This window comes from Leucoraja erinacea, chromosome 2, assembly GCF_028641065.1.
Source record: "Leucoraja erinacea ecotype New England chromosome 2, Leri_hhj_1, whole genome shotgun sequence".
Taxonomy (NCBI): Eukaryota; Metazoa; Chordata; class Chondrichthyes; order Rajiformes; family Rajidae; genus Leucoraja; species Leucoraja erinaceus.
This window is the reverse complement of record NC_073378.1, coordinates 105,832,969-105,845,579: the sequence shown is the minus strand read 5'-3', so window position 1 is coordinate 105,845,579 and position 12,611 is coordinate 105,832,969. Positions and strand designations below refer to the sequence as shown.

Sequence of the window (12,611 nt, the reverse complement as noted above, 5' to 3'; positions counted from 1 at the left end):
GATTGTCTATTTTTGCACCGATCCAATCGCCACTTAATCTTGCGTTGATCTTGTCATTTGTTATGTTTCCAAAAGATCGGTCTTCAGCTTATCAGTCTGAAAAAGGGTCTCAGCCCGAAACATCACCAATTCCTTCTATCCACAGATGCTACCTGTCCCGCCGAGTTACTACAGTTCCTTCCTACACTATCATCCTACACTCTTGAAATGTGTTCGCCTATATTCACCTTCTTCTGCGTTGTTTTGTATTTCCCTCAGTCTTTCCTTGGCCCTAGAATTCCCTACATTGGTAAAAATGCTGTTGTTTCTTTCTCGTGCATTGATCCCCTCCCCACAGATGCCCTGATTGCATCGCCTCAGTGCAATGCCCCAGCCAAAGATTGCTATGGGATCTTTGCTTTGGCACCAGCAGCTGCTGCAGCTCCCGCTCGCGCTCGCGCTCCCCCCGCGCTCTTTGCTGGGGATGAGGAGAGCGAAGCCGCGGCGCATGCGCATGAAAGCGCAACCACGGCGCCATGGCCTCCAGCTGCGTTCGGACGTTGCCGTGGAGCCGCAGCTCAGCCCCTTGGATGCTCAGGCTCAGGCCCAGGCCCAGGCTTTACAGCTCAGCCCCTTGTGTGCCCGGGCCCAGGCTTTACCCAGGCTTTACAGCTCAGCCCCTTGGGTGCTCGGGCCCAGGCCCAGGCTTTACAGCTCAGCCCCTTGGGTGCTCAGGCCCAGGCTTTACAACGACAAAGCGACACACAGAGATGTTTCCTCCCAGCCGACCCGGGGCATGATCTACACCGAGGAGCATTGCAATTTAAGAGAGTCGCTTAATAAGGTAACGCTAGCTGCGGCCCAGTGCCGTGCGGGCTCGAATAAAAGCCAAATCCAAACGTTTATGTTGACAGATGAGAGCCACGGGGTCACGCAGCGCCCTCGGCACCACTCGTCCATTCCGACCAAGATGCCCCGTCTAAACTAGAACATTTTGTCCGCGTTTCGCGCAGATCCCTCTAAACCTTTCCTACCCATGCACCTGTCCAGGTGTCTTTTAAATGTTGCTAGCGTTCCTTAACCACTTGGCAGCCTGTTCCATATATCCTCACCCTCTGTGCAAAAGTTGCCCCTTTGGTTCCTATTATATCTTTCCCCTCTCACCTTAAACTTATGTCCTCTAGTTCTTGATTCCCCTATTCTGGGTAAACGACTGTACATTTGCCCAATCTATTCCCATCGTGATTTTATACATCTCTACAAGACCTTCCCTCAGTCTCTTATGTTATAATGAATACAGTCCTAGCCTGCCAAATCTCTACATATAGCCCAGGCCCTTGAGTCATGGCAACATTATTTCAAATCTTCTCTGCACTTTTTCCAGGTTAATGACATCCTTCCTAAAACAGGGTGGCCAATAGTGAACACAATACATTAACTGCGGCCTCATCAGCATCTTAAACAACTGTAGCATAACTTCCCAACTTACATACTTAATAGCCTAACTGATGAAGATCAATGTACCAAAAGCCTTCTTTACCACCCTATCTTCCCGTGACACCGCAAATTCAAAAAATGATGCAATGCACAGTAAATGCGTTTACAACACTCGCCAGGGGCCTACCATTCACTGTGAAGGTCTGACCTTGGTTTGACTTACACCTTGCACTAATCTGCATTAAAACATTATAGCCATTCCTCAGTCCAGTTGCCCAGATGTTAAAGGTCTTGCTGTAATTTTGATAACCACCTTCATTGAATATGATACCACATACTTTAGTTTTATCTGCGAACTTATTAATTGTGCTTTGTACATACTCATCCAAATTGCTGACATAAACCACTAACATCAATGAGCACAGCACCAATTCCTGAGGCACAGGTCTTCAGTCTGAAAAATAACTTTTCATCACCATGACCCTCTGCTTCCTTCCATGAAGCTAATTCTGTACCCAGTCAGCTAGCTCTCCCTGAATCGCATACAATCTAACCTTCTAGGACAACGTACCATGCAGAACCTTATTAAAGACCATGCAGAGTTTGTTTTGACAATTTTCTATGCCCCTGCCCTCATTGGTTATTTATTCAAAAAGAACAGTGTAGTTTATAACCATATAACAATTACATAGATAGATAGCCTTTTATTGTCATTCAGACCGAAGTCTGAACGAAATTGCATCAGTCATACATATAATACAATACAATAAAACAACAATAAACACATATTAACATCCACCACAGTGAGTCCACCCAGCATCTCCTCACTGTGATGGAGGCAAAAGTCTTAGGTCTGCAGTCTCTTCCCTCCTCTTCTCCCTCTGCGCTGGGGCGATAACCCCCCCCCCCCCCCCCCCCCCCCCCCCCCCCCCCGATGTTTAAAAACAGTCCCGCGGCCCGGGGTGGTTGAAGCTGCCGCCCACCAGTCCTGCAGACGCAGCCGCTGGCCCACGGCCGAACCCCGGACTCAGGCCACCACCGCCAGAACACCGTCCCAGCCACCCTCACGTGAGTACTGTGCCGTCTTCAGCCTCGGGCTGGGCCGCCCCGACTTGGGCGCCGAACCTCCCCCAGACCGGGCCGCCCCGACTTGGGCATCGCTTCTCCCCCGGACCGGGCCGCCCCGACTTGGGCCTCGCTTCTTCCCTGGGCTGGGCTGCCCCGACTTGGGCGCTGAACCTCCCTCGGGCTGCCAGCACCGCACCTTCCCGAGCTCGGCCTCTCCGACGGGAGCCTCGTTCCACCCTCGGGCTGGCCACCCTCACGGGAGCGTCCCAACCTCTTCCAGCCCTGAGCCGGACCACCCTCACGGGAGCGAGCTCAGGGCGAGTCTTGACGGTGCTCTGCCTCCGGAGCCTCGAGGTCGTCAGCTCCATTAGGCCTCAGCACAGACGGAGGCAGAGAAGGGGAATACGGCAAAAAGGTTGTATTTCCCCGCAGGGAGAGACTGCAAACCCCGTTTCAACCCCCCCCCCCCCCCCCAAAACTAGACTAACCAAAACAAAATAAACAACATAAAAAACACAAAACAACGGGACTGCCGGTAAGCCGCTGCAGCCAGAGCCGCGCCGCCACTCCGCCACAGCACGGAAACAGGCCATCTCGACCCTTCTTGTCCGTGCCGAACACGTATTCTCCCCTAGTCCCATATACCTGTGCTCAGACCATAACCCTCCATTCCTTTCCCGTCTATATAATTATCCAATTTATTTTTAAATGATAAAAACGAACCTGCCTCCACCACCTTCACTGGAAGCTCTTTCCACACAGCCACCACTCTCTGAGTAAAGAAGTTCCCCCTCATGTTACCCCTAAACTTCTGTCCCTTAATTCTCGTCATGTCCCCTTGTTTGAATCTTCCCTACTCTCAGTGGGAAAAGCTTATCCACGTCAACTCTGTCTATCCCTCTCATCATTTTAAAGACCTCTATCAAGTCCCCCCTTAACCTTCTGCGCTCCAAAGAATAAAGCCCCAACTTGTTCAACCTTTCTCTGTAACTTAGTTGCTGAAACACAGGCAACATTCTAGTAAATCTCCTCTGTACTCTCTCTATTTTGTTGACATCCTTCCTATAATTAGGCAACCAAAATTGTACACCATACTCCAGAATTGGCCTCACCAATGCCTTGTACAATTTTAACATTACATCCCAACTTCTATTCTCAATGCTCTGATTTATAAAGGCCAGCACACCAAAAGCTTTCTTTACCACCCTATCTACATGAGATTCCACTTTCAGGGAACTGTGCACAGTTATTCCCAGATCCCTCTGTTCACCTGCATTCTTCAATTCCCTACCATTTACCATGTACGTCCTATTTTGATTTGTCCTGCCAAGATGTAGCCCTTCACACTTATCAACATTAAACTCCATCTGCCATCCTTCAGCCCACTCTTCCAACTGGCATAAATCTCTCTGTAGACCTTGAAAATCTACTTCATTATCCACAACCCCACCTATCTTAGTATCATCTGCATACTTACTAATCCAATTTACCACACCATCATCCAGATCATTGATGTACATGACAAACAACAGTGTACCCAACTCAGATCCCTGTGGCACCCCACTAGTCCCTGGCCTCCAACCTGACAAACAACCATCCACCATTACTCTTTGGCATCTGCCATTCAGCCACTGTTGAATCCATCTTGCTACTCCACTTTTAATACCCAACAATTGAACCTTCTTAACCAACCTTCCGTGAGGAACCTTGTCAAAGGCCTTACTGAAGTCCATATATACAACATCCACTGCTTTACCCTCATCAATTTCCCGAGTAACCTCTTCAAAAAATTCAAGAAGATTAGTCAAACATGACCTTCCAGGCACAAATCCATGTTGACTGTTCCTAATCAGACCCTGTTTATCCAGATGCTTATATATATTATTTCTAAGTATCCTTTCCATTAATTTTCCCACCACTGACGTCAAACTAACAGGTCTATAATTGCTAGGTTTACTCTTAGACCCCTTTTTAAACAATGGAACAACATGCGCAGTACGCCAATCCTCCGGCACTATTCCCATTTCTAATGACATTTGAAATATTTCTGTCATAGCCCCTGCTATTTCTACACTAACTTCCCTCACTGTCCTAGGGAATATCCTGTCCGGACCTGGAGACTTATCCACTTTTATATTTCTCAAAATTGTCAGTACTTCCTCTTCTTTGAATCTCATAGTTTCCATAGCTACTCTACTTGTTTCCCTTACCTCACATAATTCAATATCCTTCTCCTTGGTGAATACCGAAGAAAAAAAATTGTTCAGTATCTCCCCCATCTCTTTTGGCTCTGCAGATAGCTGTCCACTCTGACCCTCTAATGGACCAATTTTATCCCTCGTTATCCTTTTGCTATTAATATAGCTGTAGAAACCCTTTGGATTTACTTTCACCTTACTTGCCAAAGCAACCTCATATCTTCTTTTAGCTTTTCTAATTTATTTCTTAAGATTCTTTTTACATTCTTTATACTCCTCAAGCACCTAATTTACTCCATGCTGCCTATAATTATTGTAGATCTCTCTCTTTTTCCAAACCAAGTGTCCAATTTCCCTTGAAAACCATGGCTCCTTCCAATTTTTACTATTTCCTTTCAACCGAACAGGGACATAAAGATTCTGTACTCTTCAAAATTTCACCTCCAAATGTCCTCCATTTCTCTTCCACATCTTTCCCATAAAACAAACTGTCGCAATTTACTCCTTTTAAATCCTTTCGCATCTCCTCAAAGTTAGCCTTTCTCCAATCAAAAATCTCAACCCTCAGTCCAGTTCTGACCCTCTCCATAATTATATTGAAACTAATGGTATTGTGATCACTGGTCCCGAACTGTTCCCCAACGCATACCTCTGCCACCTGACCCGTCTCATTTCCTAACAGGAGGTCCAGCACTGCCCCTTCTCTAGTAGGTACTTCTATGTATTGCTGCAAAAAACTATCCTGCACACATTTTACAAACTCCAACCCATCCAGCCCATTTACAGAATGTTTCCCAGCCTATGAGTGGAAAATTGAAATCTCCCACAATCACTACCTTGTGCTTACTACTAATATCTGCAATCTCCTTACATATTTGCTCTTCCAATTCTCGCTCCCCATTTGGCGGTCTATAATACACCCCTATAAGTGTTGCTACACCTTTCCCATTTCTCAGTTCCACCCAAATAGCCTCCCTAGATGAGCCCTCTAATCTATCCTGCCAAAGCACTGCTGCAATATCTTCAATGATAAGCAATGCAACACCTCCACCTCTTGCCCCTCCAATCCTATCACACCTGTTAGTGTCCCACATTTGGGACACTAACTTACACGTACAAAACTATCCTGAATCAGAAACTATCCACCAAAGGTTTGCCCTCTGAATCCCCTTCAGTAACCTACCTACCACTGATATTAGGCTCAATGTTCAACAGGCTTTTCCTTGCAACCCTTCTTAAATAGAAGCACGATGTTAGCCTTCCTCCAGAATTAATGTATTTCTCCATGGTAAAGAATGAAGATAAATACTCATTGAGGATCTTGCCTATCCACTCTGGCTCCACACATAAATGACTGCTTTGGTTTCTGAAGGGACCTATTCTCTCTCTAATTACTTACTTTCCTTAAATCTCTCTGGATTCTCCATAATCTTATCTGCCTGACATGTCAGCACCACTTTACTTGTACCCTTGCACTTTGTGATTTTAACACATCCATATTAGATCTTCCTATAAATCAACTACTATTGTGATTGGCTTACTATTGTCACATGTAGCAAGATACAGCAGAAAACTTTGTTTTGCATGCTACTTCAGCAAATCATACTGTATTCAAGAGATTCAAGATTCAAAATAGTTTATTGTCATGTGTCCCAGATAGGACTGAAATTATTGCTTTGCTTCAGCATAACAGAATATAGTAGGCATAAATAAATACAGAACAGATCAGTGTAACCATATACTATTGACATATATATATATATATACACACACACACACACACACACACACACACACACACACACACACACACACACACACACACACACACACACACACACACACACACACACATAAATAATCAGATAAAGTGCAATGGGCTATTAATGTTCAGAGTTTTGTTTGAGTTGAGTTTAATAGCCTGATGGCTGTGGGGAAGTAGCTATTCCTGAACCTGGATGATGCAGATTTTAGGCTCCTGTACCTTCTACCTGAAGGCAGCGGGGAGATGCGTGAGTGACCAGGATGGTGTGGATCCTTGATGATGCTCGCAGGTTTTTTTGAGGCAGCGTCTGCGATAGATCCCCTCGATGGTCGGGAGATCAGAGCCGATGATGGACTGGGCAGTGTTTACAACTTTTTGCATTCTTTTCCGCTCCTGGGCGCTCAAGTTGCCGAACCAAGCCACGATGCAACCGGTCAGCACGCTCTCTACTGTGCACCTGTAGAAGTTCGAGAGAGTCCTCCTTGACATACAGACTCTCCGTAATCTACTCGGGAAGAAGAAGCGCTGATGTGCTTTCTTTATAATTGCATCAGAGTTCTCGGACTAGGAGAGATCTTCAGAGATATGCACGCCCAGGAATTTGAAGCTCTTGACCCTCTCCACCATCGACCCGTTGATATAAATGGGACTATGGGTCCCCATCCTACCCCTTCCAAAGTCCACCAGTTCCTTGGTTTTGCTGGTGTTGAGAGCCAGGTTATTATGCTGGCACCATTTGGTCAGACGGTCGATCTCACTTCTATACTCTGACTCATCTCCATCAGTGATACGTTCCACAACGGTGGTGTCATCAGCGAACTTGATGATGGTGTTCGCACTATGACCGGCTACTCAGTCATGAGTATGGAGTGAGTACAGCAGGGCGCTGAGCACGCAGCCTTGAGGTGCTCCCATGCTGATTGTTATCGAGGCTCACATTTCCACCAATACGGACAGACTGGTATGTGAATGAGGAAGTCGAGGATCGAATTGCAGACGGATGCGCAGAGACCCAGTTCTGAGAGTTTGGTAACCAGCTTGGAGGGGATGATTTTAGAAACATAGAAACATCGAAAATAGGTGCAGGAGTAGGCCATTCGGTCCTTCGAGCCTGCACCGCGATTCAATGGCTGATCATCCAACTCAGTATCCTGTACCTGCCTCTCTCCATACCGCCTGATCCCTTTAGCCACAAGGGCCGCATCTAACTCCCTTTTAAATATAGCCAATGAACTGGCCTCAACTACCTTCTGTGGCAGATAATTCCACAGATTCACCACTCTCTGTGTGAAAAATGTTTTTCTCATCTCGGTCCTAAAAGACTTCCCCCTTATCTTTAAACTGTGACCCCTAGTTCTGGACTTCCCCAACATCGGGAACAATCTTCCTGCATCTAGCCTGTCCAACCCCTTAAGAATTTTGTAAGTTTCTATAAGATCCCCTCTCAATCTTCTAAATTCTATTGAGTACAACCAAAATCTATCCAGTCTTTCTTCATATGAAAGTCCTGACATCCCAGGAATCAGTCTGGTGAACCTTCTCTGTACTCCCTCTATGGCAAGAATGTCTTTCCTCAGATTAGGAGACCAAAGCTGCAGTCAATGAATAACAGCCTGACATGTGAGTTTTTGTTGTCCAAGTGGTTCAGAGCGGAGTGGGGAGCCAGCGAGATTGCATCCACCGTTGATCTGTTGTGGCGATAAGCGAACTGCAGTGGGTCCAGTTTTTGTCGAGGTAGGAGTTGATTTGCGCCATGATCAACCTCTCAAAGCATTTCATCACCACATGCGTTAGTGTCACTGGTCGAAAGTCATTGAGGCACGTCACCTTGCTCTTCTTGGGCACTGGTATTATTGATGCCCTTTTAAAGCAGGTGGGAACCTCAGACCTCAGAAGTGAGAGGTTGAAAATGTCCGAAAAAACTCCAGCCAGTTGGTCCATACAGGTTTTTAGAACACGACTGGGTATGCCATCAGGTGCAGGCACTTTCCAAGGGTTCACCCCTCTGAAGGATTTTCTGACGTCGACCTCTGTGACCGTGACCGAAATACCATCACAGCGAATGGGGGCTCGAGAAGGCACATCGGTGTTCTCCCTATCAAAGCGTGCGTAAAATGCATTTAACTCGTCAGGGAGTGATGTTTCGCTGACATGTGCTGCCTCCTGATTTTGCCTTGTAGGAGGTGATTGCATTCAGGCCCAGCCACAGCCTTTTTGATGGCTGTATGAGTACACTCATGAGTACTGTATGAGTACACTCATGAGTACTGTATGAGTACACTCATACCATACGTGAGCAAATCAGGTAATGCAAAAGAGAAAGGAAACAGTACACAATATAGTGTTCCAGCTGTATTGAAAGTAGAGATAGAATTTCACAACCTTTCTGGATCAGTTCATGGGTGATATCGTGATTTTGTTTTTGTAAGGCAGGGAAAACAGGTGACTTAAGAGACTGCAGATGCTGGAATGGGAGCAACAAGCAATGTTGGTTGAGCAGGTAGACCCAAATTGCTGGAGTAACTCAGCGGGAGCAGGCAGCATCTTTGGAGAGAAGGAGTGGGTGACGTTTTGTGTCAAGATCCTTCTTCAGACTCGAGGGTCAGAGCAGCATTTGTACGTGGTTGATGTTTCATCCCTTTCTAACCACAGTCCTGATGCAGGGGTTCTTTTCCCTCTCATAGGTGCTGCTTGACCCGTTGAAACTCTCCAGTATTTTGGGTTTTGCTCAAGATTCCTGCATCTGCATTTTCTTATTTTCTCAATGGGTTGTTTGTTGCTTTTTAAAAACAGGTGAGAGAGTGGAGAGATTTATTGTCTTGAAAACAGGGTTGGTAGGTCAAAGTCTGCATGAGTGGAGAAAGACAGAGTAGACATAAGCCAGAGGAAACAAGGTGATAATGAAGTCATGGACATATTTAAAGTTGAGGTTGAGTATTTTAATTTTGTTGCAGTGTATAAACACCAAAGCAACATCAGCAATGACAGTATGTATGAATAAGTAGGACTTAGTTTGAGTCTGATCATGGGTTAACTGAGAAATGCACTGGGAGCTAATTAGAATGGGAAGATTTTGAGATTGATCAATATTAGAATTTGGACGGGTTTCTGAAAGAGGTGGCTTTAGAGATTGTGGATGCATTAATAGTGAAATTTCAAGAATCACTGGAGTCAGGAGTGGTTCCAGACAATTGGAAAATTGCCATTATTACTCAACTATACATGAAAGTAGCAAAGCAGTAAGGTGGAAACTATAGGTTGGTTAACCTGACTTCAGTGGTTGGTAAGATGTTAGAGTCAATTAAAAAGGATGAGGTTACATAATTTATTGTCACACGTACCCAGGTCCAGTGAAATGCTTTGTTTTGCATACAACCCGGTAAAATCATATTGCAGACATCACCCAGGCAGTACACAAGTGTCGCCACGTTTCTGGCAAAGAGGAAGGTAAAGGGAATTCTGTAAACCAGCGAAATTATCTTTGAATTATTTTGGAAGAAATGTTGACGATTTAAAATATTATATATTAACATATATAAGCAGGTAGAGAACACAGAAATGGATATGGGAGGTGAGGAAAGTGACATCATCCAGTTCTGCTTCTTTGCCATTGAACCTGGGTCTGGTATTGGTCGGCATGTTTAAAGAATGTAGCCAACAAAATCTATAAAAATATGAAAATACCAGCCATTTTAGAATACACTTACAAATGCATACAAAATTAAAATTAGAACAATTGAGTGAATTTGATATAGAAGGTAGTAATGAATCTATATTTTCTGAATTAAACTGTTTGATCCATTACAGTGCACAGGCCTGCTTAAAAGATTGGTGCATAATAAATAAGGTTTATGCATCCAGGATTTAAAAAAAATGAAAGGCATAATATCAAACTATTCCTTTTTATATATTTCCTTTCTAAACAGAATTGTGGATGATCAAATGTTATTCTGTATAAACTAACAGTTAGAATTCATATAAATATACAGGAATTTCCTTTATTTTCCTGTACAATAAAAAGTTGTTGGCCAGTACCATTACTGTCAGTTTTCATTTAATGCACCTCCATTCATTTTTGTTTGAAGTTGTGATTGTGCGTAAAGGTGCTGATTTACATTTGGTACTGCTCTCCTTGAATCGTAAATCTTTAGTTTCATTCTACTTCTTTGATCTGAGGGAGAATCTATGCTCATGCAAAAGCGAGTAAGTTTGGTTTTAGATTACTCATTTGTAGATGAGAAGATCACATGGTAGTGTGTTGAAGAGTAGTTCAGTTGTATCTGGTGTTTTGAATTGGTCCTTTAATCTATGCTGAGGGAGAAACATGGCTATAAATGAATTTGAGGATATTCTAGTGGTAGCAATGGCGCTTTATGTGCATTTATTTTCACTGGTTTGCCTTGTACCTTTTATAGCGTTCGTAATCTTAATCATATCTGGGCAGAATGAGTCGTAATTTACTGGGAATTGACTCTCCTAACCCTCAATTCACTTGAATTTGAATCTAGGCATGTTCTAGTAGCATCACCTTGTGGTCTAGAACTGAATGGCTTATCTTCTGTAAATCATAAATCTTGATCAGATGGAAGCATTGGCAGATCAAAGTTGATCATCAAGTGTAAAGTGATGCATTTTGAGGTCAGAGTCATACAACGGAAACAGGCCCTTTGGCCCAACCAGTTCATGCCAACTAAGATGCGCCATCTATGCTGCTCCCATCTGCCTGCCTGCCGTTGGCTCATATCCCTCTAAACTTTTCTTATTTATGTACCTGTACAAATGTTGAGAGTGCTTAAGGAATGTTGATGAACAGAGGGACCTTGGTGTTCATAGTTCCCTGAAAGTACTAACACAGGTAAAAAAAAATGCATATGGCATGCATACCATCCTAGGCTGAGGCATAGAACATAAAAGTTGGGAAGTTATGTTGGGAACAACTCATAGAGGGTCAGGGAGCATCTCTGGAGGACATGGATAAGTGGCATTTTGGGTTGGGTTCTTCCTACAGACTGATTGTGGTGGGTGCTGGATGCACATGAACCTCTATCTCACCTGGAAAGATTGCTGGGGTCCCTGAATGGAGCTGAGCTGTTACATTGGTGCTTAAAATATCTGGTAGAAGTTATGAATCACATGCTGCTTTAATCTGTCAACAATGCTGATTATAGAGGCAGCCCCATATAATGGGGAGAGGACTGTAGATGCTGGTTTAGACTGAAGATATCTCCCTGGCTCAGTCTGATGAAGTGTCTCGACCCGAAACGTCACCTATTCCTTTTCTCCAGAGTTAATCCTGCATTTTGTGTCTATCCCATAAAATGAGGGTTGTGTTCCTCGAAAACGAGTCACATTGTAATTTTGGAAAACATCATCTGTATGCATCAAGAAACATGAGTTGAAAAAATAATTGTGTTGATTTATTTACTTTCTTTTCCCCACATAAATTCTGTGAGAGCAATTTTATAATGTATCGATTTTTTGGATAATGATTTGTGAATTCTGTAAGGGTAAAGTTCAGTAACCCAAGCAACTGTAACATGAGGAATTGCCTAGATTATTAAGAAAATAGATTTATCAGAATGCAAATTTTCCAAAAATGTAAAATTGCTTGAAACTTTTAAAATTACAGAAAAGGGCCAAGTTTGTATTTTATTGTGTCATTCTAAAGCTGTATTCGATTTAGGTTTGATATCAATGTAAACTTCTGTCATATTTTCCATGTTCCTGTGTGCACACCTACAATGGAAAATGATGTTGTACTCTTTGTCATAATGTAAATGCATCTCTTTATGCCCCCGCCATCCCATACATTATGACTGCATTGTAGTATGAACAGTCTTATTTTAGTTTTGCTCATTTACCATCTTCCAATTCAATGTTCAAATTAAAAGCAGTTTACCAACTTCGATGCTTATTATTGTTATTGATTTTCAATTCATTGCTGTCAATAACACATGAAGAAATAAATTTATACAAAAAATGAGATTTGATAGCTCTCCTTTAGCATGCCACCAGCTTGCGATTATTTAAAGCACCTCCTTATTATTCTTGTTTTGAATCTTTCAGCTATCTATTCATCAATATCGTCATAGTAGCTTTGTGTGTCGAACTTAATGAATCACTTTCTAAAAATGTAAATATATCCTCTACATTTATGTTCACCG

General features: G+C 43.5%; 1 protein-coding gene across 1 annotated transcript in view; it reads left to right on the top strand.

Annotated features, from left to right (window-relative positions):
* Nucleotides 1–497: 497 nt before the first annotated feature.
* Nucleotides 498–12,611, top strand: part of zgc:85777 (uncharacterized protein LOC405871 homolog) — a gene marked incomplete at its 5' end in the record, with an annotated part of 51,757 nt that continues 39,643 nt past the window's right edge. The window contains 2 exon segments of the mRNA XM_055649941.1: nt 498–633; nt 636–823. Of these exon segments, the coding sequence (XP_055505916.1) occupies nt 498–633; nt 636–823 (324 nt within the window).